The following is a 27,453-nucleotide window of genomic DNA, read 5'->3' on the forward strand; positions in this document are numbered from 1 at the left end:
AATTAGAACGGAAGGATCTTCTCCAGCTATTGTTGCAAGGCGGTCTCCATAGAATTATTATAAACCGTCCAAATTAAAAATAAACGGTAGTGATAATTTAGATAACGGATTTCGCTGAAAATAAGCTTGCAGTGAATCCGCAGGGAGTGGGCGAGGCGGGTTGGATAAGCGGGCTTCCTTTCGTTTTCCCGAAATAAATTTACCACCAACCTGTCGATCACCCGATTGTCTACCCGTCTCCTCGATCTATTAGACAGATGTGTTATGGTGGGTATGAAAGTGAGGCGATTGTTTCGGTGAAAGAAGAAGAGGCGACGGAAAGAGAGGAGGGATTTTTAAAATTCGTGTCTCCCGCGCCCGGAAATGGGATGGACGGTCGTGATCTTGCTAAGAAATTAAGTGGATCTGCCCACTTTTAGATTTATTTAATTTTTATCAAATTAAAAATTAATTTCATTGCTCAATTTCTTCGGTCAAAATTTTAAAGGCACCCCTCAATTTGTCATAATTGCTGTTGTCTTCTCAATGTAAAAATATCAAAATAGTGTCTTGTCTATAATTTTTCTACTAAAAATTGGATTGCTCCAACTTAGAGCTCTTTGACCTAGTGTTGGTTAAAACTAATTATACAATCTTAAAGCTATTTTGTATAAATCAACTAGTGATATTGTAAAACAGAACCTAGAAGAGAAGATATTTTATATAGAAAATTATAGATGAAATGTTATTTTGATCATTTTTTAAAAAGAGACCATTAGCATGAACCAAACGCACCTCGAGTGATAAAAGTTAAAGTCGATCGATGATCGATAACCACATGGATACAATAACACCACAATACATAATAAAATAGCACTCATCCTATATACTCCCCCCCAATCTATCAGGCAACAACAGAGTGCCTGTTATTAGAACGACAACACATAGGTAATAGGTAAATATCATTCCCTAAATTCGATTCGTAAATTAAAAGTTAAACTATAGAGAGTTCATGATCATCGTCGTTGGATTGAATGACATTTGAACCTTCTTCTTCTTCCTCCTCGGTCCTAGACTTCTGCCATTTGACCACACTCACACGCCTCGCCTTCCGGGTTGCTCTTCTTCTCGGGGAGCTCTTGGCTACCTATCTTTGCATCAATATCATCCTTCTTATTATAGTTCATGTAGATCAAGTATACGATGATTTGGGTGATCCCCAACAGGAACCCAAACACATTTGGCACCTGCCACGAGACGAGGAGAGTTAGTGTTCAGAATTTTTCATCAGTTTAGGCCAACTCAGTCGATACGTACCGCGACAAATGGGTCCTTGAGAAGGACCCCATAGCTGAGCCATGCTATTGCGGACAGTGTGAGGAAGAAGGACAGCGAGAATGGCATGTACTCCACGCTTTTGGTTCTTATTACATGCCTCTGAAAAACATGAGACCAAGTTAAGGAATAACAATTTTTCGGTTTCTACTATCGTGTGCTATCTATCGGTTGTTTAGCTTTGGATGTTTTCAAAATGAGACAGTGTTGAGTTTCGATGAGTAGTGCAGATGGAAAATTCGTGAGTTAGAGGAGAATTGTGGCAATGACTTTTCAGTTTCAAAAGAAAGAAGACCATTTACTTGGGCACCTAAATTATATATTTTCTTACTATGATACTGAGAGGAGCCCCGAAGACACTGACTGCGAACGAAGCACATATCCCTCCCGTAATACGAGCTCTTTTGCTCTCCTTGATGAAGAGGTTGCTTACGAGAATTAGGCAACCGAAGACCCCCACATTGATCAATGCTATCAGCTTCGTCGTATATATCTGAATCGAATACGAAATGAGAAATCTTTAGCCGAACGAAACCGAGCTGTTCATGAGCTATGAACAACAATTTGTTCAGACTAGTTACCCTGGACTTTGGTGGAGCATAAAGAAGAAAGATGAAGAGGTAGATGACTTCGATGAAGCAAACGGCAATGTTGATGGTGAGCAGCAGCACATCTGAAGTGAGGAGACCATAGTAGACCCACATCGTCGCGCTGAATAGCCCGACCACATATGGCACTGATTGGAAAGATTCGGTAGACTTCTTCTTGCAGATCCTATAGAAGGTCGACACAGGGGCCAGCACCACCATTGCAGATAGAAAATTGCCTGCACGAAGAGATTCAAAAATGACATTATCCAATCTACTTCGACGACGGATCGAGGAGGAAGAAGAAGATGCATCACCTAGAAGGCCTGCCGCTGTAAGAGCAGGGTTTTCGATGGTGATGACCAACATCTTCGATCCACTAAGAGCTTCTCTCTTCCTCTCTTTCCTTGGAGTTAGGAACAGAGAAGGGAAGAAGCCCAAAACAGTCGAGTTAGTTTGTGGTGCGTCTACTTAGTTTCTCGGGGGCCTTATTTATAGGGATTGGCATAGTTGTTTAAGACGCACACATGCGAAGAAAAGAGACTTAACTCTTCAAGGTTAAGGTGACTTATCGATCGAGTTAGGAGTCTAATTTCGTGCTCAAACCATGAAGTGGTTCATACTTAATGGGGCCAAGTGGTTCATACTTAATGGGGCCAACAATTATTATCTAAATATTGAAACAATGAATGCTCTTCATAAGTGCACTAGTTGTGAAAGAAGGACTAGAGCCATGCCGCTTGTCAAGATAAAGCTAAAAAAACAAAAAATTAATATTATTACTAATACAAAAAGCTTCGAACACAAAGAACAGTTTCAATAGATCCACCTCAAACATCATCAACACTAAAGAACTGAAAGTCTAAAAGTAAGTGAGACCAAAGCAATTAACTTTGATTTATATTTGATGGAAGGATAAATATTTTTCTTCAATTTCATCTCAATCTCCATGCTAATTATGTTTGATCAATCTCTCAAAAATCCAATAGAAAAATAGTTTGATGTAATTTAAATGGGCATTAACACAAGAGCTTAAATTAAAATTTGCTATGAACATTATACCAACTATTCTTCTTTCCCTTCTTCTCCAACGAAATTTTGCTATATCAGTTTCCATGTAGGAGCGAACCTGTCATACAGTAAAAAATATCTACGGCGCATAAAAATACATGTATGTGACTCGTAAAAATACATGTATGTGACTTATCATGTCGATATTGAAGTGTAAGAAGCACTAGTTAGGGATTGTGGTTGATGAAATGTTACCTGTCACACTAAGAACCCCAAGTGATGAGCTCAGCTGCCACAAGGAGTGTTCTCAAAGGCCATGAACTCTTAAACAAGTAGCTTCAAGCACTTATCTTTCAGGTGACACTTTAACATACAACACACAGCGAAAAAAGAAATAAGAAGTGGGCTACAAAGGTGAATCAATTCTAAATTAGAGTTTGAAGATCAACTTAATATACATTGTCTACCTTTTATCCATGTTATTCTAGTCTAATCATAAGAGGTAGACCTAATAGCAGCACACAAGAGAAAAACTATGATTTGATTGGATAAGAAGAGCACAACTTTCCTCCGGCCTACTCATGATTGCCAAGTTAACCTCGGTAGTGTTCATGAGATAAGGCTCATCTACAGATACTTTAGTCCAAAAATAAAAAGAAAATAGTTAGAAAATTAGATGATGGCGATCGACTATCTTTTTTGAGCCTGCCAATGTTCTTCTGATACATACACCTTCACTGAAACAGTTGAGAATTGTATAAATCCAAGGATTTATAAGATATAAGATAAAGAGACAAGTTTTCCAGCTATTGTGTTTGCTGCAAATGGATCATAGACATTGGATGGATGTGAATCTTAGTGTGCATACCCGATACCTAAACTAAAGCTAGTATGGGGTCACACTAGGCATACACATTAACCGAACATATAAGATGACACTATTAAATCAGAAAGAACCCTAAGAAGACAAAAACGAAAGGAAGATAAGTTTAGATGAGAGCAAATGTTTGGTATACATGAACTTTCTTTCCATTTACAATGACACTATTAAATCAGAAAGAACCCTAAGAAGACAAAAACGAAAGGAAGATAAGTTTAGATGGGAGCAAATGTTTGGTATACATGAGCTTTCTTTCCATTTACAATGACACTATTAAATCAGAAAGAACCCTAAGAAGACAAAAACGAAAGGAAGATAAGTTTAGATGGGAGCAAATGTTTGGTATACATGAGCTTTCTTTCTATTTACACAGACATTATTCAAATAACAATATCGTAGTGTCATGAGAAGTACAATGAATTTTGGTGTTGTCATACACCAAATGTGATGTTGCTCTTTGCTCAGCTTCTTCTATAGTGGTTCTATTTCAACATTCAAGCAAATTCCATTCAAAATAGTCTACTGTTCATTTCAATAGCAAGAGCAACTCGGCGACATTATTCATGATATAGATGATGAGATGAAATTTACTGTCACACGTTGAGGATGAATGTAGCTAATGTCACCAATTTTCGCTTATTCATAAGTTGGCACACTGTGGCCAACAAGATCAAACGTTTTGTCATACCACATATAAAATTTTCCATTAACAATGTCTAAAAGTTCAAATGAAAGGGGAAGATTTATGTGAGAAATATGCACCAAGAATTTAGGTCCAGATAAATTTTCAATCAATTTGGCCAAATCAAGGTTTGCATAGTTATGATCGCAGTAGAAAATCTAATATTTTTTCCTCTTGTTTTTTTTTTAGTTGGCACTAGGTATCCAAGCCTTCGGCCCGACTAATCCTAGGTGATTGGCCTGCCACACAAGAGTTTTCCACTAGTCAAGATCGTAAATACGTTAGGGAGGAAGGGGGTGGGGGTGAATAGCGTTTTTCAAAAATTGCAAAATTAAAATGAGTTACGCGGCGGAATAAAGAAAACAGAAAACAACACTAACACATGGTTTTACTTGGTTCGAAGCATGTGACGACTCCTGCTCCAAGGCCCGTGATGGTCGATCGTTTTCGTTAGGCAATCACTATCAATTCGAATAATTAGTTACAAATATTGTGTACAGGAACTGAAATTAGTTGTTACCGACAAACAGAAAGGAAATTGGAATCACTCATTCTTCAAACTTCGGAGCAACCTTTCGATGTCGTCGGAGTTATTTCGGAACAGCACACAAGAATGAAACTTGTAGTAGTTGATGTTCTGAAGCCGCTGGTCGAAAGCCCTTATATAGGTCCATTCCAATCGTCTGGAACCCCTCCAGACGCCTAATCCGTTGCTGACATAGCGATCACTCGTCGAAGCTTCATCCGCAAAGTCTATCCACTTCCGAGCGCCTAGACCCCTTCCGAGCACCTGGACTGTTGACATGGGTTCCAACTCAGCTTCGACATAACTTTTCTGGTCCAGGTGCCTGGATCAACTCTGGATGCTCGGACTGCCCAGGTGCCTGCAACACCTGCTTGGGCGACACTGGTCCGGGCGCCCATACAAGCTCCGAGCTCTCGAATCCCTTTCGAGTGCCCAAATCCCTTCCGAGCGTCCGAACTCCTTTTTTTCAACTTTTGAATTCCTACAAAAAGGAGTTAGTTCAGGCAAATAAAAATATATTTATCTTGCAAAACAGAGTTAACACAACATTAATTAAATAGTAGTAATTAGATCCTGTCTCCTCGAGACTAGGATCTAGTCAAGATCTCAACTTAGGTTTCCCAAATGAACCTAAGTTGGACTGACGCCTACAATTCCCTTAACCGGGAGCACGTCCTCACTGGATCTCTCCTCCAGTTGTTTACCTTCACTCAAGAAATGAAATGTCGTTCTGTGCCACTCGGCACGGACGGTTTTTACGGTTCCGCCGAACTGCCGAACACGGCACTGGAGGCGTCCCTGTCTCGATGTCGTCACAAGCGGCGCCGAAGGAGTTGCAAGACGCCTTCGGCGGCGCCCGAAGAGTCGCGACGCTTCCAGAGGCGTCGGAAGTGCCCCACGACGCCTTCGGCGCAAGACGCCTCCCGCAGCGCCGAAAGCATCGCAGGATGCCTTCGACACCGGCGAAAGCGCCCAGCGACGCCTCCGGTGCCGCTGAACGCATCCAACGACATTTCCGGCGCCACCGGAAGCATCCTCGTCCTCCCCCGCGATTCGTCATGTCTCGCCTCACGCTGATTTTTTTTTTCTTTTTCTTATTTATTTAATTAATTAATTTAAGCAATTTATAAGATAAGTGTGATATTTCAAACATGCTTTTATAAACCGTAATTAACTTATCCTAATAAAATATATAAAAAATATATTGAAAATTAAAATAAATTAAATAAATTAAATAAATTTTATTAATTAATATTCTATTTTTTAAAAATATTTTAAATTTTATTTAAAAAATTTAAAAAATATAATAATTCTATTTATATTCTAATATTTTTTTATTATTTTGTATTATTTTAAATTTCATTTAAAAAATTCTATAATTTTTTTAAAAAATTTTAATTTTTTTAAAAAGTCTAAAATTTTTTCAAAAATTCTAAATTTTTTTTAAAAATTTGAATAACTTAGATTTATGTTCTGATAATTTTTTATTATTTGATATTTTTTTACTATTTAAAATATATATTATTTAATTAATAATTAATTAAATGAATAAATAGTTAATTTATATAATTATTATATATCTTTGTATTAATTTATATACTTATTATTATAGATAGATCAATTTTATTTAATGAAAATTATATTTAATTAAGTTATTAATAGATCAATTTTATTTAATAAAAATTATATTTAATTGTTTTTTCTAACAATATTAAGTTGCTCATTAATTGAGAACTTATACAAAATCAATATATAACTTATTTTTATACGCATCATAAACATATTTATCTTATAATTACCATATATAAATACAAAAATAATGAAACCGTATCGGCACAGCACGATACGATACCAAAATCGTATCATTCTGGTCTGAGACTGAAACCTCGGCACATGTCAAAATTTTAAACCTTCCTTTCACTTACCACTTACAGTCGCTTGACTTGCCTTTGACCTACCAGGTCTTCCCGCCAATTGTCAGGTCCCGCAGACTCAACTGGACTTCGGCTGGTTGTTAGGTCCCGCGGACCCAACCGGACTTCCCGCCAGATACCGGGCCCCGCAAACCTATCTGGACTTCCCACAAACTATCAAGTCTGATGGACCAAGCTGGATTTCAGCCTGTTATCAGGTCCGTCGAACCTGTCAACTCCTGAACACTTGGTAAAACAATTAAATCACAAAACACTCTAACTTTAATCACCATATCATTCATCAAAACATAAGTTAGATCATTAGTGTAAATTGCATCAACAATCTCTTTTTTGATGCAATGGCAACCTAAGTTCAAGTTAGAGAAAAAAAATAATATTGAAAGACAATATTAAAAATGCAACCAAATGATCTAAGTTAGGTTTGCATTTGTTGTTTTTCTACATTAACCCTTACCTTCTCCCTTTGACATTCATTAAAAAAATACTAAGGTAAAGGAAATACAAGCATAAGGAAGTAATGTCGGACAATGATACAAAAAATAGTTGAAAATAAATACTTTGTATATCTCAAACTTAGGGAGAGGTTTTGAACAAAAGTTTAGTTTAGAAAAATTTTACAAATATTTTTAAGAGCATTTTCAAAATCAAAATTTTGTTCCAAAATTTTCAAAAATTTTAAAGTAGTCTTTTTCAAAATTTTCTAAGTAAATCGTTTCGAAAATTTTCTTAGTAAACTTTTTCAAAACATTTATGAGTAAGCTTTTTCAAAAGTTGCCAGTATACTTTTTAAAAAAAATTCTAAGTAAATATTTGCAAAGTCATTCCAAAGAAAAATTTTCTAACCAAAATTTTCAAAGTAATTTTAAAGAAAAAAATTCTAAGAAAGATTTTCAAATTAATTTCAATGAAATAATTTCCTAAGAAAGATTTTTCAAGAAATAATTTTCTAAGAAAGATTTTTAAAGTAATTTTAAATAAAAAAATTCTAAGAAAAATGCTTTCAAAAGTTTTTAGGTAAATGTTCCCAAAAAAAAAAACTTTAGTAAATATTTTCAAAATTTTCAGGTTAGAAATATTTTTAAAATATTTTTAAGAGTACATATTCATAATAAGTTTTCAAGTCTTAAAGTTATGTTGTTTAAAGTAAAATAATTTTCAGAACAAAGTGAAAATATTTTTCAAAGTATTTGATTTTTTTTCTCTTTAAATTAGCACTCCCCCTTAATTTAACACTCCGCCTTAATTTATACTATGGTTTGGGTATGTTAAATTTCAAAGTCTTAGCCTAGCACTTTTTGATTATCTTTGATAGCTATAAGATGTTCTACCTAAGTGTTTAGGGGAATTAGTGTGGATAACACTTATGTTCAGCAAATATATTATTTACATAAGTATATTCTATATATCTATTATAATTGTCTATTTAAGTTTGATTAAAATAAGATTATTTAAATTAATCAATTATTCAAAAACTAATCTCAAATTAAGTTAATTAAGTTAAAATTAAATTTCAAGATAATTGAAATCATTTGTTACTAACTTAATAATAGTCTATTGATTAACACTTAATTCACTTATTTGATTAATCAACTTAAATTTCTATTTAATTAACTGAGTTAATTGATTAAAGAGAGTATTAGTTTTAATTTTATTTTAATTCATCTTTAAGTACTAGATTTAACTTAAGTTAAATTATCAACTAAAGTTAATTAATTTAATTTATTCAAGAAAACTTTAAGTTTAATTTTATTTAATTAATGTAAGTTTATTTAGTGTTTTAGATTTTCTTTTATTTTAAGTTAGATTTAATTTATGTTTTAGTATAAGTTTTAATTAAAAATTTTAAGTTTTTGTTAAGTGTTTAAATAATATTTTAAAAGAATTTTAAAATAATTTTTTAAAAGGATTTTAAAATAATTTTTTAAAAGGATTTTTTAAAATAATTTTTAAAAGGATTTTTAAAAGGATTTTTTTAATAATTTTTTTAAAAAAATTAAAAGAATTTTAAAATAATTTTTAAAAGGATTTAAAATTATTTTTAAAGAAATTTTTAAAATAATTAACTTAATTTATTCAAGAAAACTTTAAGTTTAATTTTATTTAATTAATGTAAGTTTATTTAGTGTTTTAGATTTTCTTTTATTTTAAGTCAGATTTAATTTATGTTTTAGTATAAGTTTTAATTAAAAATTTTAAGTTTTTGTTAAGTGTTTAAATAATATTTTAAAATAATTTTTTAAAAGGATTTTTTAAATAATTTTTAAAAGGATTTTTAAAATATTTTTTAAATAATTTTTTTAAAAAAATTAAAAGAATTTTAAAATAATTTTTAAAAGGATTTAAAATATATTTTCAAAGAATTTAAAATAATTTTTAAAATATCTTTTTAACCGTATTTTTAAAAGGATTTTTAAAAGATAAATCCTTTTTAAAGGGTTTTTAAAAGAATTTTAAAATGAATTTATAATTTTTTAAAAATAATTTTTAAAGAGATTTATAAAATAGTTTTATATAATTCGTTAATTTATTTTACTTAATTTTATTTTATTTAAATTTAATTTTAATTTTTACCTTATTTATGTACCCCAATCTATATTTTTAATCAAAGAAATCATATAATTTTGTGAGATAAGTTAATTTGAATTTCAAAATTTGATTTAACTTGTATTAGATTTCAATTTAGCTTTGGGTTCAATAACAAGACATTCTTTGGATAATCTTCTAAGCTGTAGTGAATCACCTGGACATGCCTTTGAAAATTTTCAAATAGTCCTTTCAACTGAATTTAGTACAAAACTTTGATCTAACTAGCTAGGATTAGTGAGGGGTAGCTTCAGTTAATTCCATTAAGCCAAATGCATATAGTCGAAGTATATCTTCCTAGACATGCATAGACATGGTTTCTCTAATCTATTATCATCCAAAACTTCTTCAATGTTATTTGTCAAATTAAACTTTTGTCCTTAATTAAACTAGTCCTTAATTATCTAGTCGGGTAAACTAGGTTTAATTATTTGTATTTTACGTTCAATTTAAGTTTTTAATTTTGAATTAATTAAGTTGATTAAATTATCCTTAAAATTTAAAATTTCTTTTAATTTTAAACTTATTAAATTGTTTGAATTATCTTTGTTTAACCAACTATATTTAATATTTAAGTCTTTAGTAATTTTTTATTTTCAATTTTTTTTTTATTTTCAAGGTGTATCTTTAATATTTGACTTTTTATTATTCGAATTAATATGATTTAGTTTGGTTTTTATCAAATTAATTCTATCTATAGATTTATCCTTAAGATTTAAATTTTTATTAATTTTTAATTAATTGAATTATCTTTATTTAAGATCTTATCTTTAATATTTAAATTGTTATTTTGGGTAGAAATTTCTAGATCTAGATTACAAAATACTTTATTAAGTAAGATCTTATCTTTAATATTTAAATTGTTATTTTGGGTAGAAATTTCTAGATCTAGATAACAAAATACTTTATTAAGAAATATATTAATCTTATCTAGATCTATATTGACTTCGTCATTTTTAGGTTTTAAGTTTATCTTAAAGTTTAAATTGATTAAATTTTTATTAATTACTTTATTTAAATTTGAATTTGTAACTCCGCCCATGACGATCAGCCATGGTCGGTCCCAAGCTCGGATAGAGGAAGAGGGTTGCGTTAAGTTGCCAGCCAGCGGTATAGGGTCCCCGGAAGGAACACATTGCAGAGTCCGACTGTAACGTCTCGACAAGGACCACTACATCTCCAAAACTCGAGTGTAGTGCTAAATATACAAGAGTTCGCGTTATAAGGTCTGACTGTAACATATCAGCAAGGACCGCTATATCTCCATGAGAATTTGGGTGTAGTGTTAAATAGATAAGAGTTCTCACACCATAGGTTGGATAAAAACAAATATGATAGAAAAACTAATAATCTTATATTTAAACATAGATCATAGAAACTCTCACTGTTAAATCAATAGAGGCAGTAGATACAATGATTAAGAGAAGAATTAATATTTTGTGTATATAAGAGATAAAATGGGTAGGCGAGAAGGTAAAGATGATAAAGAACTCGAGTTTTAAGTTATGGTACACTGGAAAGAGTAAAACAAGAAATGGAGTGGGTATTATTGTAGATAGTTCGTTAAAAGATGAAGTTGTAGAAGTAGTTAGAAAAGGGGATAGAATTATAGCCCTTAAGATAATAGTGGCGAAAGAAACTATGAACATAATTAGCGTATATGCACCGCAAGTAAGATTAGATGAAACTACCAAATCAAGGTTTTTAAACGACTTAGATGAAATATTATAAAATATTCCACCAAATGAAATGATTTTAATAGGAGGTGATTTAAATGGGCATGTCATAGTGAAAAATAAGGAATATGAGAGGGTACACGAGAGTTATGGATTTGGAACAAGAAATGAGAAAGGGAAAAATAAATTAGATTTTGCGATGACATATAACCTTATATTAGCTTATACATTTTTTAAGAAAAGAGAAGAACACTTAGTCACGTTCAAAAGTAGGAATAATAAATCATAAATTGACTTTCTTATGGTTAGGAAGAAGGATAGAAAGATTTGTAAAGATTGCAAAGTCATTCCTGGAGAAAGCTTAACTACCCAATAGAGGTTAGTAGTGTTAGATATACGCCTCAAACATAGTATAAATAGAAAGAAAATGTAAAGCCCGAAAAATTCCCGAATTTATTTTAGAATTATTCTATGATTTTTCTGGAGTTTTTAGATATTTTTCCGGAATTTTCCGAGTAGCGGAAGTAGCAAAAATAAATAGAATCGTAAAACGGCCTAAGCGGGAATTGAACCCGAGACCTACGGTTTACGGATAATGTTAGAAACCAGTGAACCCAGCAGGGCCGTGCTGAAAGGAAAGGGATTCAATAATATTTATGTTAGGTTTGGGCGGAAATTACCACTTAATATAAATAGGAGGTTCAAGTGGGTTTGGTTTATTTTAACTTAGTTTTGGTTTGGAAATCTCTCAACCAAAACCTCACGCCACTTTTTCTCCTCTCCCAAAACCTCACGCCGCCTCTTCTTTCCTCCTCCTTCTCTCGGCGCCCTAGCCCAAGGTCCCTAGGTTCATCTTCCGGCGACGACTCCAACACGAAAGAGGTTCTTCTCCGCGAGAGGAACGCGAAGACGTGATCGGATCGTCGAGAGGATCATCTCCACCGGAGTTCTAGCGAATAGAATCGTAAGAAATTACGATCAAGAGGTAAGAAACCCCTCACCTGCAGTATAATAGCTTCCGGTTGAGTTTTTATACTTTAGTTAGGATGTATGCGGATTTTTATCGATATCTAGGGTGTATTTAACTCTCTTCGCAGATTAGGGACTTAGTTGAGCACCTTTAGATGGGCCGGGCATGTCTTCCCTCTTCAGATAGGAGGTTAGATGTTGTCGGGTGCCTAGAGGTGGTCTCCCTAATAGGAAGAAGAGTTAGAGCATCCCAGGTGTTCGATAAAATAGCTAGTTTAGTAAAAATGCACCATAGGCATTTGTAACAGCTCAGTTAGATACTTTAGAGGTATCTATTCAGTATTTTCAGTTTATTTCAGCTTATATGGATTAGATATCCAATGGGTGGGCTCCCGACGCCTCTAGGTTTAGATAACCTAGCTCTAGGTTCGATAACCTAGGAATAGTATGAAAAGCATGTATTAGCTATTTCAGTATTTTATTTGGCACTGTATTGGATTAGATATCCATTGGGTTGGACTCCACAGTCGTCCCTAGGTTCGGACAACCTAGTAACCCTACTAAATTCGGACTTGCAACCCCGGTCTAGTAGGGATGCGTATGTGGTACAATATCGGGCCCAAAAAGATGTTTATTATTTTCACTTATTATGTACTGGTTTTCAAACTCGAAAGCAGTTATGTTAGTTGAGTTGATTTCAGCTTCAGTTTAGTTTAGTTTAGCTCAGTATTATGTTTCAGTTCAGTTCTCTATGTTAGCTTTATGATTAGTTGTATGCTATGCCATGACTTGTTCAGTATGCCATGTTTCTATGATTGTATGCCATGCCATGCTAGCCTGTTCAAAATATTTTCGAATAGCATGTTTTCAAATCATAACCGCATCGTTGCATGATTTTGTGAGGTAGATGGTTTCTTACTAAGCTCGTTAGCTTACAGATACTACTTTTCTTATACTGCAGATACCGGTAAAAGAAAAGTGGATTAGCAGTGGAGGCTGGAGGTCAATGCAGATGAGGATGTGTGTGTGGAACTGGAATGAAAGATCTCAGGGATCTAACAAGTTTTAATTATGCATTAGAACTCGTTAGCATTTACGTTCAGCACTTTCAGCTTATTAGTTTTGATACTTTCATTTTCATGCAATTTAGATTTGGAACGCATTGAACTATGAAAGAATGTTTTAAAATGTCAGTAATCATGTTAGAATGTTAATTACATGTTGTTAGAATAGTTTATTATGCAGTAGGTAGTCGTTAGATTGTATTTTGGCACGCCAAAGTGTCAAGTCGATTTTCGGCGAATCGGACTCGATCGATCTCCGCACCGATCGAGCTCGATCGTGCATCGATCGGCCGACCGATCCGACGGATCTGATATGCTCTATCAGATTCTCCGGATCGGTCACCGACCGATCAATATCGATAACCGGAGAATTCAGTTCTGGATCGGTCGCCGACCGATCCAGACATACTGGATCGGTCACCGACCGATCCAATGCCTTAGGAGAATTCCAGGGTTCTGGATCGGTCTGCCGACCGATCAGACATACCTGGATCGGTCTGCCGACCGATCCGGGACGATCAGAGGTCCGATCGATCCGTGGATCGATCGACAGGGAAGTAAATTATGAGTCCCTAGCTAAGTTGGGATGTTTAGTTTCCCCTCTTTAGCACATGTACACCAGCAAAGGAGGTCTTTAGACCTTTCTTATCAGCTGTCTTAGTTATAGTAGAGTAAAATTTTAATTAGCCCAGCTTTCCGCACAGTATAGTTTAGCACAGTACAACTGTAGCGATTCGCCTTATAGCCTAGTAGTAGAAGGCGGGTCGTTACAGAAAATAAATACAACTCCTAAAATTAAGTGGTGGAAGTTAAAGGATGTGAAGCAAAATATATTTAAGGAGAAGATAGAAGTACAAGCATTAGGTGAAATATATGATGACTCTAATACAACATGGGATAAGATGATATTAAAGTTGAAAATAATAGCTAGTTCAGAAGTAGAACAAACTTTAAATAGGATGCACAATGGAAAAGTCATTGGACCAGATGATATTCCGATAGAAGTATGGAAGTGCCTAGGGAAACAAGGTATTGAATAACTCACAAAATTATTTAACATGATATTGAAAACGAAATCAATGGAGGATAAGTACTCTAGTTCCCTTATATAAGAAAAAGGGAGACATAAAAAATTGTGCAAACTATAAAGGTATTAAACTAATGAATCATACCATGAAATTTTGGGAAAAAGTAATAGAAAAAAAATTAAGGAATGAGACCATGACCGAAAATCAATTTGGGTTCATGCCTAGAAGGTCGACAATAGAAGCTATACATCTTCTTAGACAATTAATTGAAAAATATCGAGAGCAAAAACAAGATCTACATATGATATTCATTGACTTAGAAAAAACTTATGATAAAGTCCAAGAGAAATTATAGAGAATTCTAGAAAAGAGAGGTGTTAGCGTAACACATATTGAACTAATTAAGAATATATATGAGGATGTAACAACCAAAGTAAAGACTTTAGACGGAGTAACTGAAGTATTTCCAATAAAGATAGGGTTACATCAAGGATCAGCTCTAAGTCCCTATGTTTTTACACTAATTATGGATAAACTGACACATTCAAAACACAGTACCATGGTGCATGTTGCTTGCAGATAATATTGTTTTGGTAGATGAAATAAGTGAATAAGCAAATGCTAAACTAGAATCTTGGCTGGAAACACTAGAAGGGCAGGGTTTTATGCTTAGTAAATTGAAGACAAAATATATTGAATTTAAGTTTAACAATATTAGAAGTAATAAGATAATTGTTAAGATACGAGAGGACGAGTTGCCCAGAACCGAGAACTTTAAATATTTAGGATCATTTTTGCAAAACGATGGAGGGATTGAGAGAGATGTCTTACATAGAATACAAGCAGTTGAAATGGAGAGAAGTGTCGAATGTTTTATGTGACCGTAAATTACCTCTAAAACTTAAACGAAAGTTCTATAAAACCGCAGTTAGACCTGTTATGTTATATAGAGCTGAATGTTGAACTATAATTCGAGCACATGAGCAAAAGATGAGAGTTGCAAAGATGAGGATGTTAAGATGAATGTTCGAGGATGGATAAAATAAAAAAATAAGAGCATTAGAGAGAAAGTCGGAGTTGCATATATTGAGGGAAAACTCCAAGAGACACATTTAAGATGGTCCAGGCATGTACTTAGATGAACAATTTTTTTATAAATGTTCCAGTTAAGCGATGTGAAACTATGACAAACACGCATATCAAACGAGAAAGAGGAAGACTAAAAAAAACTTGATTAGCAACAATAAAATAAAATTTATTTAAGTATAAATGATGATATACTAGGAGATAGAGCTCAATAAAGTAAAAGGATTCATATAGCCGACCCCACCTAGTGGGATAAGGCTTGGTTATATTTAAATTTGAATTTGTTGGATTTATTAAATCTAAATTTTCATAGTTTTCGGAAATAATTAATTTTTCAGAATTAATTGTTTTATTTTCTGAATTATTAATAAATGTTTAGTTTCATTTAAAATTTTTAAATCTAATTTGTCATGCAAAACATTATCTAATTTACTACAAGAAATAATATCTAATTTATCATGTATATTATGTAAATCACTGTTGATAAGGGTATTTTGGTAAATTGGACTTACCTCAAGCACAATCCCTAATTCAGTAAGCTTCTCCGTTGAGTTGAACTCGAGTCTGGATTCGCTTTTGACTTGATCTTCTAACTCCATCAGCTCCTCATGAAGCTTGGTCAGACAAGTCCAGAAGTCATAAGCATCTCGGTGTTCTCCAATTCTACATGTGATTTCATTAGGTTATAATTTTACAATTGAATTTATTATCTTTCTGTTGGCTTCTGTGTTTTGGGTTGATCGTCTCAGTGTCATGTCTCCATCGAAGTCGTTCATAAGGATGAAGCTTTCCATCTGCATCCTCTACAAATTAAATTCGTGCCTCTTGTACATCTCATATGATGGTGGTTCATGGATGCTTCATCCTTCTTAATGAGACATTGCCATACTTACAAAAAAATATAAACAAAAAGCAATTTCCAAAACTTTGTCTTGGGATAAGTAGTGTAGGAGATAAAAAAATAAGGGTGTTTCACCAATTTCAAAAAAATAATAAAATAATAATAATAAAAAATATTATGACAAATTTTACCAAATGAGATATTTTACCAGTTCTGACCAGTGAAAATTTGACCCCACCTAGTGGGATAAGGCTTGGTTATATTTAAATTTGAATTTGTTGGATTTATTAAATCTAAATTTTCATAGTTTTCGGAAATAATTAATTTTTCAGAATTAATAGTTTTATTTTCTGAATTATTAATTAAATGTTTAGTTTCATTTAAAATTTTTAAGTCTAATTTGTCATGCAAAACATTATCTAATTTACTACAAGAAATAATATCTAATTTATCATGTATATTATGTAAATCACTGTTGATAAGGGTATTTTGGTAAATTGGACTTACCTCAAGCACAACCCCTAATTCAGTAAGCTTCTCCATTGAGTTGAACTCGAGTCTGGATTCGCTTTTGACTTGATCCTCTAACTCCATCAGCTCCTCATGAAGCTTGGTCAGACAAGTCCAGAAGTCATAAGCATCTCGGTGTTCTCCAATTCTACATGTGATTTCATTAGGTTATAATTTTACAATTGAATTTATTATCTTTCTGTTGGCTTCTGTGTTTTGGGTTGATCGTCTCAGTGTCATGTCTCCATCGAAGTCGTTCATAAGGATGAAGCTTTCCATCTGCATCCTCCACAAATTAAATTCGTGCCTCTTGTACATCTCATATGATGGTGGTTCATGGATGCTTCATCCTTCTTAATGAGACATTGCCATACTTACAAAAAAATATAAACAAAAAGCAATTTCCAAAACTTTGTCTTGGGATAAGTAGTGTAGGAGATAAAAAAATAAGGGTGTTTCACCAATTTCAAAAAAATAATAAAATAATAATAATAATAAATATTATGACAAATTTTACCAAATGAGATATTTTACCAGTTCTGACCAGTGAAAATTTGACCCCACCTAGTGGGATAAGGCTTGGTTATATTTAAATTTGAATTTGTTGGATTTATTAAATCTAAATTTTCATAGTTTTCGGAAATAATTAATTTTTCAGAATTAATAGTTTTATTTTCTGAATTATTAATTAAATGTTTAGTTTCATTTAAAATTTTTAAGTCTAATTTGTCATGCAAAACATTATCTAATTTACTACAAGAAATAATATCTAATTTATCATGTATATTATGTAAATCACTGTTGATAAGGGTATTTTGGTAAATTGGACTTACCTCAAGCACAACCCCTAATTCAGTAAGCTTCTCCGTTGAGTTGAACTCGAGTCTGGATTCGCTTTTGACTTGATCCGCTAACTCCATCAGCTCCTCATGAAGCTTGGTCAGACAAGTCCAGAAGTCATAAGCATCTCGGTGTTCTCCAATTCTACATGTGATTTCATTAGGTTATAATTTTACAATTGAATTTATTATCTTTCTGTTGGCTTCTGTGTTTTGGGTTGATCGTCTCAGTGTCATGTCTCCATCGAAGTCGTTCATAAGGATGAAGCTTTCCATCTGCATCCTCCACAAATTAAATTCGTGCCTCTTGTACATCTTATATGATGGTGGTTCATGGATGCTTCATCCTTCTTAATGAGACATTGCCATACTTACAAAAAAATATAAACAAGAAGCAATTTCCAAAACTTTGTCTTGGGGTAAGTAGTGTAGGAGATAAAAAAATAAGAGTGTTTCACCAATTTCAAAAAAATAATAAAATAATAATAATAAAAAATATTATGACAAATTTTACCAAATGAGATATTTTACCAGTTCTGACCCGTGAAAATTTGAAAACGGAAGAAAAACGAGAATTTTTCAATGAAAAAAATTTGGAGGGAAAAAATGAAAAGCGTAAAGGAATCCCCTGCTCGATTGGTGGTTACACCAATTCAGAACGGTCTCGCTCTAATACCACTTGTAAGATCGTAAATACGCTAGAGGGGGTGAATAGCATTTTTTAAAAATTGCGAATTAAAATGAGTTACACAGCTGAATAACGAAAACAGAAAACCACGCTAACACAGATAGTTTTATTTAGTTCGGAGCTTGTAACAACTTCTACACCAAGGCTCACGATCGTCGATCGCTTTCGTTAGGCAATTACTATCAGTTTGAATAATTAGTTATAAATATTAAGTACAAGAACTAAATTAGTTGTTACCGACAAACATAAAGGAAATTGGAATCACTCGTTCTTTGAACTTCGGAGTAACCTTTCGATATCGTCGGAGTCTTTTCGGAGCAGCACGTAAGAATGAAACTTGTAGTAGTTAATATTCTGAAGCTGTTGGTCGAAGGCCCTTATATATGTCCATTCCAGGCGCCTAGAACCCCTATGGGCGCTTGGACCATTGCTGACGTGGCGATCTCTTGTCGAAACTTCATCCGCAAAGTTTATCCACTTCTAGGCGCTGGACCGTTGACGTGGGTTCAACCAGTCGTTGCGCTCCAACTCAGCTTCGGGATAACTTTTCTGGTCCGGGCGCCTGCCAAGGTGCCTGCGGCACCCACACAGGCGGTCCGAGCACCCGGATCCCTTCCGAATGCTTAGACTCCCTTTCTTCAACCTTTGAATTCCTACAAAAAGGAGTTAGTCCAAGCAAATAAAAATATATTTATCCTGCAAAACAGAGTTAACACAATATTAATAAAATGAGAGTAGTAATTAGATCTTGTCTCCCCGAAACCAGGATCTAGTCAAGATCTCAACTTAGGTTTTCCAAATGGACCTAAGTTGAATCGACGCCTACAGTTCCCTCAAACGGGAACGTGTCCTCACCGGATCTCTCTGCAGTTGCTTACCTTCCCTTACCATTTACAGTCGCTTGACTTGCCTTTGACCCACCAGGTCTTCCCGCCAGTTGTTAGGCCCCGCAGACCCATCTGGACTTCAACCGATTATCAGGTCCCGTGGATCCAACCGGACCTCCCGCCAGATATTGGACCCCGTAGACCTATCTAGACTTCCCACCAACTATCGGGTCATGCGGACTTAGCTGAATTTCAGCTTGGTATCAGGTTCTTCGGACCCGTCAACTCCTGCACACTTGGTAAAACAATTAGATCACAAAACACTCTAACTTTAATCACCTTGTCATTCATCAAAATATGAGTTAGATCATTAGTGCAAATTGCACCAACAATCACTTGGATAAATCGGGGAGGCGCGCGTGGAGGCTCATCCTAATAGCTAGTGCTCTTGAATTCGCTACCCATTGAGGGGAAAATTCGTCACAATACGTCACAGCTGAGTCTCAAACTCAAGATGGGATAATATTTTTTCCTCTTGTAATTGTATTCTCTTTTGTTTTTTTGTGAATGATGATGAAGGTAAAGAAGAGTCTTGGTGAAATACAAGTGAAGGCATTAGTGAGGGCAGGGCTGCATCTTTTTTTAAGCATGAAAAGCAGCAGACTCATTTTTCCCTTTTTTCTTAAGTATTCCTTTGCTAAGAGTATAAAGATCTCTTAGGCTCTGTTTCTTATAAAGGAAGGAAATAGCTAGGATTTTTTTTCAAAAAATAACTTAAAATTTAAAATTTTATTTATTAAAAATATTAATCAAAAATATATTTGCAAAGATAAAATAATTTTAACTAGTTTAATATTGAATTTGAGCTCTATTGCATGTGAAAATTAGTGTTTACACCCAAATTAGATAGAAACAAAATAGGAAAAAAAAACTGAAGAAAGATTTCTCTAATTTTTTTCTTCCTTCTCTTATTTCCTCCAAAGAAATCAAAGGAAAAGTGTTGTTGGAGAAATCTTTCTTGCACTTTTATTTTTATTTTTTTCCTTAATAGGAAACACACACTTATATGGGTTTGGTTGATTCCATAAGTCTAGAAATCATACCCAAATTGTCATTCCCAAACCGACAATCCAAACACTATCTTTTACTATCATTCCATTCTCTCATTCCCAAACCCACCAACCAAACACCCTCTTAGACTAAAGCCAAGGTTAGAATATCCAATCCTTCTTTCATACTAGAAATGTGGCCCTTCGGAGAAGGAGCATATCTTGTATTATATTCCAAATTTGGCAAAGAGGATTTAGTAAACTAATTATAAAGTAAAATAGACAACCGGGTTGTAATCACTAAAAAGATCTAGTTTACATTATTTTGTTCTTCCTCTTGCTTGCAAAACATTTCTAGTTTACACTTTAATCATGAATTAATCTTTGTCATAAATTTCTCCATAATTAATCATCATCTCTTGGGACTTGATCACACTTCAAGTAAGATTCTCAAGATTTGAATTGAATCAAGCGTGCATAGTGCATGCCCTCCCTTGAGAGTAGAGTCAATAACCACTCGGACCCGACCCCATCAAAAATCTTGGCAAGCCAAGACATTCATTGTAATTCAGTCACAGCTCCACTTCCTAGTTATATACTATGTACAATCTCCATTAGTGATAATCAAGACCATTTTACGCTGACAATTCCGCCTCAGATTGCTAATACAAGCTCTAGTTTGTCATTTATGTTTTCTCAGCTTTCACAATGTCATCTACTTACAAGGGCTGAGGTGGCAAATTGCACTTCGGCCATGATTTAGGGTTTTAGGGTTTAGGGCTGGGGTGGAAGAATTTCTACTGACAGATAAATTTGTCTTAAAATACTGTCATAGCATTTGAGGGCATTTGGGAACTATAGGAGCCATATTCAGGCAATTACCGAAGAATAATATCTAGAACATGACCGGATTACATCTCTCAAATTGAGTGAAATGCAAACTGATAACGAAATTGGGAGATATTATTTATCTAGAATACTTAGTACAAACTGTATGGATTCTACAAAGATAAGTCATGAGGAAACATAAAATAAACAACAAATTTGGGTTTCTTAGATTTTGATTCCATCGAAGAAGTCCAATTATAAAGTATGTGTAACCAATCAAGCATTTCTTAGAAACCAAACTGAATTTATAGAAAGCCTATCAATCAAAGATTCAAACAATGAACAAGTTTTGTAATAAAGAAAAATTTGGTGATTTAATTAGAAATTGAATCTTCGGCATACCATATTGCATACTCCACTAACAAAGCGGCCATTTTACAGAACCAGTTGCATGTTTTCTCGTGCCTGGCAGATTATTCTTCTCGGCCTCATTATGCCATACCATCTCCATCTTTGAAAGGGGCAAATTTGTAGGAAAAAAACAGATCGCCAACAAAAATCGAAGAAGTATTAGGTTAAATCAATTAATGAAATTACACAATTCCATGAAGCATGTAATCAAGTTCAAATTGAAAGGATTTTTTTTTTAGATTTTACTACTTGCTGAGTTTTGGACGTATCACCATTACCAAAGTAAAAGTGAAATGACTGGAAGGATTTAAAACCATACCCCGGACACAATAACTGTGTCGCCTTCTTTGACACCTTGTTTGAGTAAAGATTTGTAAACACCACATGCCTCCAAAACGTGCCGGAATCTTCTCAAAGATTCAGAATATCTGTCCCCATCATGTTGAAAATTGTCAGATATCCAACAGTGCGATCTATTATTTATGTAATTCTTGTAACCTCCCTATCCAAAATAAAAAAAAAATAAAAAATCTCAACGTGAAGCATTCTTCCACAGAAGGTAAGGTGGTATCAAATATACAATGTTATATTCCCCAGGCTGATATGAAAACCTTGATGATGCACCATGACCAACTAAGAATGTCTATACAAATAAGCAGTATCATAAACCTTATTAAGGAACTCATAGTCAGCTTCAACAATGCAATGCAATGGCTAATTTTCTTTCTGAGACGAATGTACATTATTTATTGTATCCTCTTAAAAACTTCTCAAGGTGTGCTTATCTAGTCTCTTTTAGCTTTTTGCTAATTTGAATCTAAAGACCTTTCATTATTTGTCTAATTTTCTGCATTGTTTCAAAAGGATAAAAATATTTATGCCCAAACATAGGAAAGTGGACTTTTGCTTATAATGCACAATGAATTATGAAACTTGTTAATGCTGTTTGAATCTTCTTGCAATCTGCAATCCTGCCTAGTTAACAAGATTTTTTTATGAAACTTACCAGTTGAGGAAATTTTTTAATGTTTCTTTGGTCAAACAGAGCCGTTCTATTCATTCTGGATTCTTCTATCCAAGAAGAATACTTTATATAACCAGAAGATAAATTTGTTATACCATACGATAATAATGAATCCAAGAAGACATACTGCCAATTTGTCATTTGAACAAAACGTCTTAATCCAGCTCCTTCAACATGCCATATATTGGAGTTGCTATCATGAACAATTTGGAAGTCGTTCATGGAAGAGCTTCTTTCCTTTTGTATTGTATCCGCAACATGATTTAGATTAAATGGACCAGTCCAATCTGCAGCATCAAGTCGCAACAAAAAAGGTAGACAATGTAAAAGTGAGCTTCACCTTGCAAATAAAAATCTACAAAATAGAGGGCTCAATAACAGCATCAGGTGGCTGAACAACAACAACAACAACATGAAAATAGAAACACTTGGCCGATGAACTCATCTGCTCTAGACATAATTAGGACCATTACACATTATGTACTTATACATTGCCATTACTACAAGAAACTATGCATTATCCTAATGACTACCTAAATCATTATTGCATCTCTCAGTGCCAGTAATTTTATGATGAAGAAAAGTCTCACATTGGAAATGCAAAAACAATATGCACATAGAGACACATAAGTTAGCGACAGGTTTCTTATTGAAGAAGCAAGGCAATGCGAGTGTGAACTTTTCTAAATGATGCATGTCTAATTAACATACGACTTAAAAAAATGCACGGCCCCACAAAATGCCAAAGTATGAACTAGAAAGTAAACTATGGTAAAATAATCACCTTCAAGTTCCTCCTTTTGTTTCCTTTCTTTTTGTAGAAGACCATAGGCATCATTGATAACACCTTGTGTCCCTTGCCTATTCATTGCACTCATAGATAAAGGTAGGATACCATGAGCTTGTAGGTGTTCCTTGAATGTGCTCCATCTCTCATATGCTTCTGGAAGATCCATTTTATTATACACGACAATGTATGGCTTATCAGCAAGTTCTGGGCTAAATAATTCCAGTTCCAATCTAACTGCCTCAAATTCATACACAGGCTGCTGCCCTGAACCATCAACAACATGCACCTGAGGATCCAGAAAACACAGAAGTTTCTTAGGTACTCATAAAAGTAGATTATACATATACTTCTAGAAGCAACAGTTAATACGCTAAATTGGTCAGTGAAACTACAAATTAAATTCTTACTAACTAAAAAAATCAGACATGAAGGACTATAGGATGATTAACAAAAGGAATCTTAATTGAAGCACAAATAACTAACCAGCTACCAACTCAACTATCACAAAGAGCCTCCAAGAATTAACTACTGAGACATATCCAAAAAGTCAACCACCTTACAAGAAATCACCCTATTAACACATTTGGACACCCTTTGTTTACTGAAAATGAAAAGGTTCAGTGCACCATACTGCATCGTACTGCATAACTGAAACTTAAGGGAAAGGAATCATAAGAGACACAAGATTGAAAAGACTAAAAGAGATATATTCAATCTTCCATAGTTATGCATAAAGGAGAGTCAGAAAAACTGTCTGACAGCATAACGAACTTTTCTCAGCAAGAAATGAAATATTGAGAATGTATAATATATGGCCATCACTTTTCTAGAAATGGATTAAAAGGATAGAGTAAAACACATTATACATGTCAATATTGCATTACAAGGAAATTTCACATATTCATCGATGCTTCAATGTAATAAAATTATAGATCATGCAGTGAAGCAAATTATCTTGTAGAAAGCAAAAAAAGAATGAATGACCCAACAATATGCAAGTTACAAAATCCCCTAAATAGAATTCCCAAGTTCATGTGACAGTAACTGGGTGGCTAAACTTTGAATTCTTACCAGGACAGAACACCTTTCAGTGTGTCTTAGGAATTCATGGCCTAAGCCAAAGCCCCTGTGGGCACCTTCAAGCAAACCAGGTAGATCAGCAACAATCATGGTGGCATCAAAATCTAATGAAACCACTCCCAAATTTGGAAGCAAAGTTGTGAAGGGATAATTAGCAATGGTTGGCTGAGCAGCACTTATAGCACTTAAAAGTGTGCTTTTTCCAGCATTTGGAGCGCCCACAATTCCAACATCAGCTACCAGCTTTAGTTCCAGATCCAACCACCTGAAGTATATTTTGTTACCTAACCAATTTAAGAATCTCGGCGGAACAAAAAAAATCACACAAAGAAGGAAACTAACTTCATTAAACTGGTTTCTAAAGGAAGATGCCTAGCCTATGTTTTTAAAAAAGAAAATCTAATCTGCTCTAGCAGTTTATTGCCTCACATCAATTCTTCAAGAGTGGGAGCTTATTCACATGATAGATAGCCAATAACCAAGCAAGGAGTTGTAATACAAGTAGTCCGACACGATCAGTTTTTTGAGTTTTTTCATCTGATTCAAACAGTTATATCAACCTATTTATTTTAGAACATAATTTTACAATGGAGATCATGTATTATCATCGTTCAATTTTTCTTAGTTTGATTAGAACTATTCATTTGATTTGCCAAGTTGAAGTCATTCATCTAATACATGAAATGGAAAGACTTTTCTTTCTCAATAATATATGTTATATCACAAGTCTTGATGGCCATATCAACAGCCTAGACGAAAACCTACTTTGCCAATTAGATCAGTGCAGGGATTTATCAGTTATTTGAGTCCCTCACAATTTTGTCCAAGTAATTTTAGTATCTTAGTGGAGTTGCAAGCCTCATCTAATACCCACATGACTGATTCCTGGTATAAGTCAATGACACCAAGTGATTTGTTTCAGCACATCCGAAAATAAGAATTAGATTATAAGTCAGAATTGATTTATCCAATATTCTATGCTGGAGTGCGGCTATAGTAGATAGATCATCTTTTATTTAATACAAGTAATGATATTATAATAGAACCATTCACGTTGATATTTACCTCACATCTAAATCCTAATAGGCAAATAAGATTAATTGTCAAAACAGAATGTTGTCTCTTTATTTGACCATGTTACTTCAAGACGATCAATCATAGTGAAAGAAAGTGCATCCTAATTCCTAAGAATCATCATAACGATCTAATTCCTGCCAAAAATTAAGACCCTTCCAAATTTTTTCACAAATAAAGACAAATATCACATCTATAAGTATTTGACCACACAAAGGAATACTGAATACTATGAAAAACACTTGCAGTGCATAATTAACCATCTCATGAATAGGCCAAGATATGTTGGAACTGACTTAAGTAAGGTGTATTTTTTTCAAACAAAAGAACTAGAAGCTGCACAGAATTTAACTTGCAGTCTATTCAAGATTTTATCCAACCCACAGTTGAAAAATGCTAGGTCGACTTATTTGAGAGTCTATCACTGAGAATTTTTTCTTATTCAGAGATGGAGCAATATATTTAATTGAAGTCCAAAATTAAAAAAAAAATTATAAAACATGAGAGGAAAAGTAGGCACTCACATTTCAGCACCCTCTTCTCCATTTTCAGCAATCTTGGGTATTTTATTAGTTCCTGATTTGAATGATGCATTACCTCTCCCACCCCTCCCCCCAGGCAACAGAAGTGCCCGCTGCCCAGGAAGCATTAGCTCGAGCAAAACCTCACCTTGCATGCCGCCTTTGAAGGCCTCTCTGATCACTGTTCCAGGTGCCACCTTCACGACGACATCCTCCCCCTTTGCTCCAACCTGCTTGCTTCCCTTGCCATGCCCACCTCTCCCAGCCCTGAAGTGCACATTTTTACGAAATGGCAACAAGGAATTCATTGCGCCATCAACCTCCACATACACGTTTCCTCCCTTCCCTCCGTCTCCTCCAGATGGACCACCAAGAGGGACGAATTTCTCACGCCGGAATGCCACAACTCCATTCCCTCCATCCCCGGCCTTAACATATATTTTTGCCCGATCAAAGCACCTCATAATCGCAGGAATCCCCTTCTCCTTCACTTCCTCCTCTCCAAATTCTTCCTCCCCGTCAAAAAAATCCTGCATTTCTCCATCGGCTTGCATGTCCAACTCCAGCCCCGATGCCTCAATTTCGGGAGGACTGGATTCATATGCCAAAATCACCTCATCATCCGGCGACTCAAAATCCAAAAAATCTTCGTCGTCAGTCTCTTCCGTAACACCCACACCATAGATGTTCCTGCTTGAATTGGAGGTCAAATTCTGGGCACGATTCTTTTCCCGTTGACCCTTCGTCTCTCTCGAAATTAATTGGGGCGGACCGAGGGATGGATCGAAGATGGAATTGGGATTGAAATCGAACCCCCCAAACTCCTCAAGCTCTTGCCCTTCTTCTTCTTCTTCTTCTTCTTCTTCGTCAATGTCCTCCACAAAGTTGGAACCTCTGTCCTTCTCTTGCCTTCCACGGCGATTGCGATCGGAATGCTGCTTCTTAGCGGAGTCCAAGGCTGGAACCGGCGACTCTCGCAACCTGATCTCCCCGATCGAGGAGATCCCAGAGACGGAAGGGTCCCCGGAGAAATCGTCCTTGGGAGGGAGCCGAGTGTAAGTGGTAGCTTCCCCAGCGCCGCCAGCGGAGCGGTAGGAGGGAGGCGTGTCGGGGGGCTTGCGGTACTTGAGGTTAGGGTTGGGCCGAGAAGTTCTCCTAGAGTTTCTGTCGTTTGGTCGAGCTCCGGCAGCAGCGATGGGTCGAAGACGGAGGGAAGAGAGAGCGAAGACGGCGGACGCCATTGATCGTTTTATAGCCACAAGGCACGAGAGGTTGAATTGTGGAAGCGAGAGTGATGATGTTATACTCTATTTTTATTTTCAAAAAAAATAATAAAATACATTTAATTTCTAAAAAGTATTTATGATATTACTTTTTATTGAATTTATATAGATATAAATTAGAGAAAAATCTCCTATCATAATTTTAACTTTTCACTCTCTACCTGCAAAGTTTTATTTGCTTCAACTCTTTTATGCAAATATCATTATCGAATTACCCCTCAAATTTAGCACTTTAAACAAAAAATCGAGTATATTTTCTATCAAAATTGCTCCTCATATTTTTTAGGTACAAAAGTCTAAAAATAACTATAATTCCTATTAAATTTAACACTTTAAACTATAATTGAG

General features: G+C 34.6%; 2 protein-coding genes across 7 annotated transcripts; both read right to left on the reverse strand.

Moving 5' to 3' along the window:
* Positions 1-760: 760 nt before the first annotated feature.
* LOC122041590 (bidirectional sugar transporter SWEET12-like) lies at positions 761-2,636 on the reverse strand. The gene is made up of 5 exons (XM_042601330.1): positions 2,219-2,636; positions 1,896-2,140; positions 1,646-1,807; positions 1,297-1,416; positions 761-1,226 (listed from the first exon to the last, which is right to left on the reverse strand). Exons 1-5 carry the CDS (start codon positions 2,268-2,270, stop codon positions 1,050-1,052), a joined length of 756 nt encoding a protein of 251 aa, XP_042457264.1. The 5' UTR covers positions 2,271-2,636; the 3' UTR covers positions 761-1,049.
* LOC122041589 (GTP-binding protein OBGC, chloroplastic-like) lies at positions 2,023-27,103 on the reverse strand. Of its 6 annotated transcripts, none has more exons than XR_006129014.1 (8): positions 25,826-27,103; positions 24,219-24,492; positions 23,142-23,433; positions 22,485-22,644; positions 21,653-21,761; positions 21,325-21,433; positions 3,168-3,275; positions 2,992-3,030 (listed from the first exon to the last, which is right to left on the reverse strand). XR_006129014.1 is itself a non-coding variant. In XM_042601328.1 (7 exons), the coding sequence occupies exons 1-6, from the start codon at positions 27,061-27,063 to the stop codon at positions 21,341-21,343; spliced, it is 2,166 nt and encodes a 721-aa protein (XP_042457262.1). In that variant the 5' UTR covers positions 27,064-27,103; the 3' UTR covers positions 2,023-2,140; positions 21,325-21,340. The 6 variants fall into 6 exon arrangements, 4 of the variants coding, with proteins under 4 accessions (XP_042457262.1, XP_042457260.1, XP_042457261.1 ...); XR_006129015.1 differs by having other exon boundaries at positions 2,992-3,051; XM_042601328.1 differs by lacking the exons at positions 2,992-3,030; positions 3,168-3,275 and adding an exon at positions 2,023-2,140.
* Positions 27,104-27,453: the final 350 nt, after the last annotated feature.

This window comes from Zingiber officinale, chromosome 2A (assembly GCF_018446385.1).
Source record: "Zingiber officinale cultivar Zhangliang chromosome 2A, Zo_v1.1, whole genome shotgun sequence".
NCBI classification, from domain to species: domain Eukaryota; kingdom Viridiplantae; phylum Streptophyta; class Magnoliopsida; order Zingiberales; family Zingiberaceae; genus Zingiber; species Zingiber officinale.

What these genes read in the sequence shown, in the direction of transcription:
- LOC122041590 (XM_042601330.1), bottom strand. Translation starts at nt 2,270, where the DNA reads ATGTTGGTCATCACCATCGAAAACCCTGCTCTTACAGCGGCAGGCCTT. An exon ending in TACAGCGGCAGGCCTTCTAG is followed by an intron (nt 2,141 to 2,218) that starts GTGATGCATCTT and finishes CTCTTCGTGCAG; the next exon opens with GCAATTTTCTATCTGCAATG. An exon ending in TCAAGGACCCATTTGTCGCG is followed by an intron (nt 1,227 to 1,296) that starts GTACGTATCGAC and finishes GTCTCGTGGCAG; the next exon opens with GTGCCAAATGTGTTTGGGTT.
- LOC122041589 (XM_042601328.1), bottom strand. Translation starts at nt 27,063, where the DNA reads ATGGCGTCCGCCGTCTTCGCTCTCTCTTCCCTCCGTCTTCGACCCATC. An exon ending in CTGAAAGGTGTTCTGTCCTG is followed by an intron (nt 23,434 to 24,218) that starts GTAAGAATTCAA and finishes CTGGATCCTCAG; the next exon opens with GTGCATGTTGTTGATGGTTC. An exon ending in ACAAAAGGAGGAACTTGAAG is followed by an intron (nt 22,645 to 23,141) that starts GTGATTATTTTA and finishes TTGATGCTGCAG; the next exon opens with ATTGGACTGGTCCATTTAAT.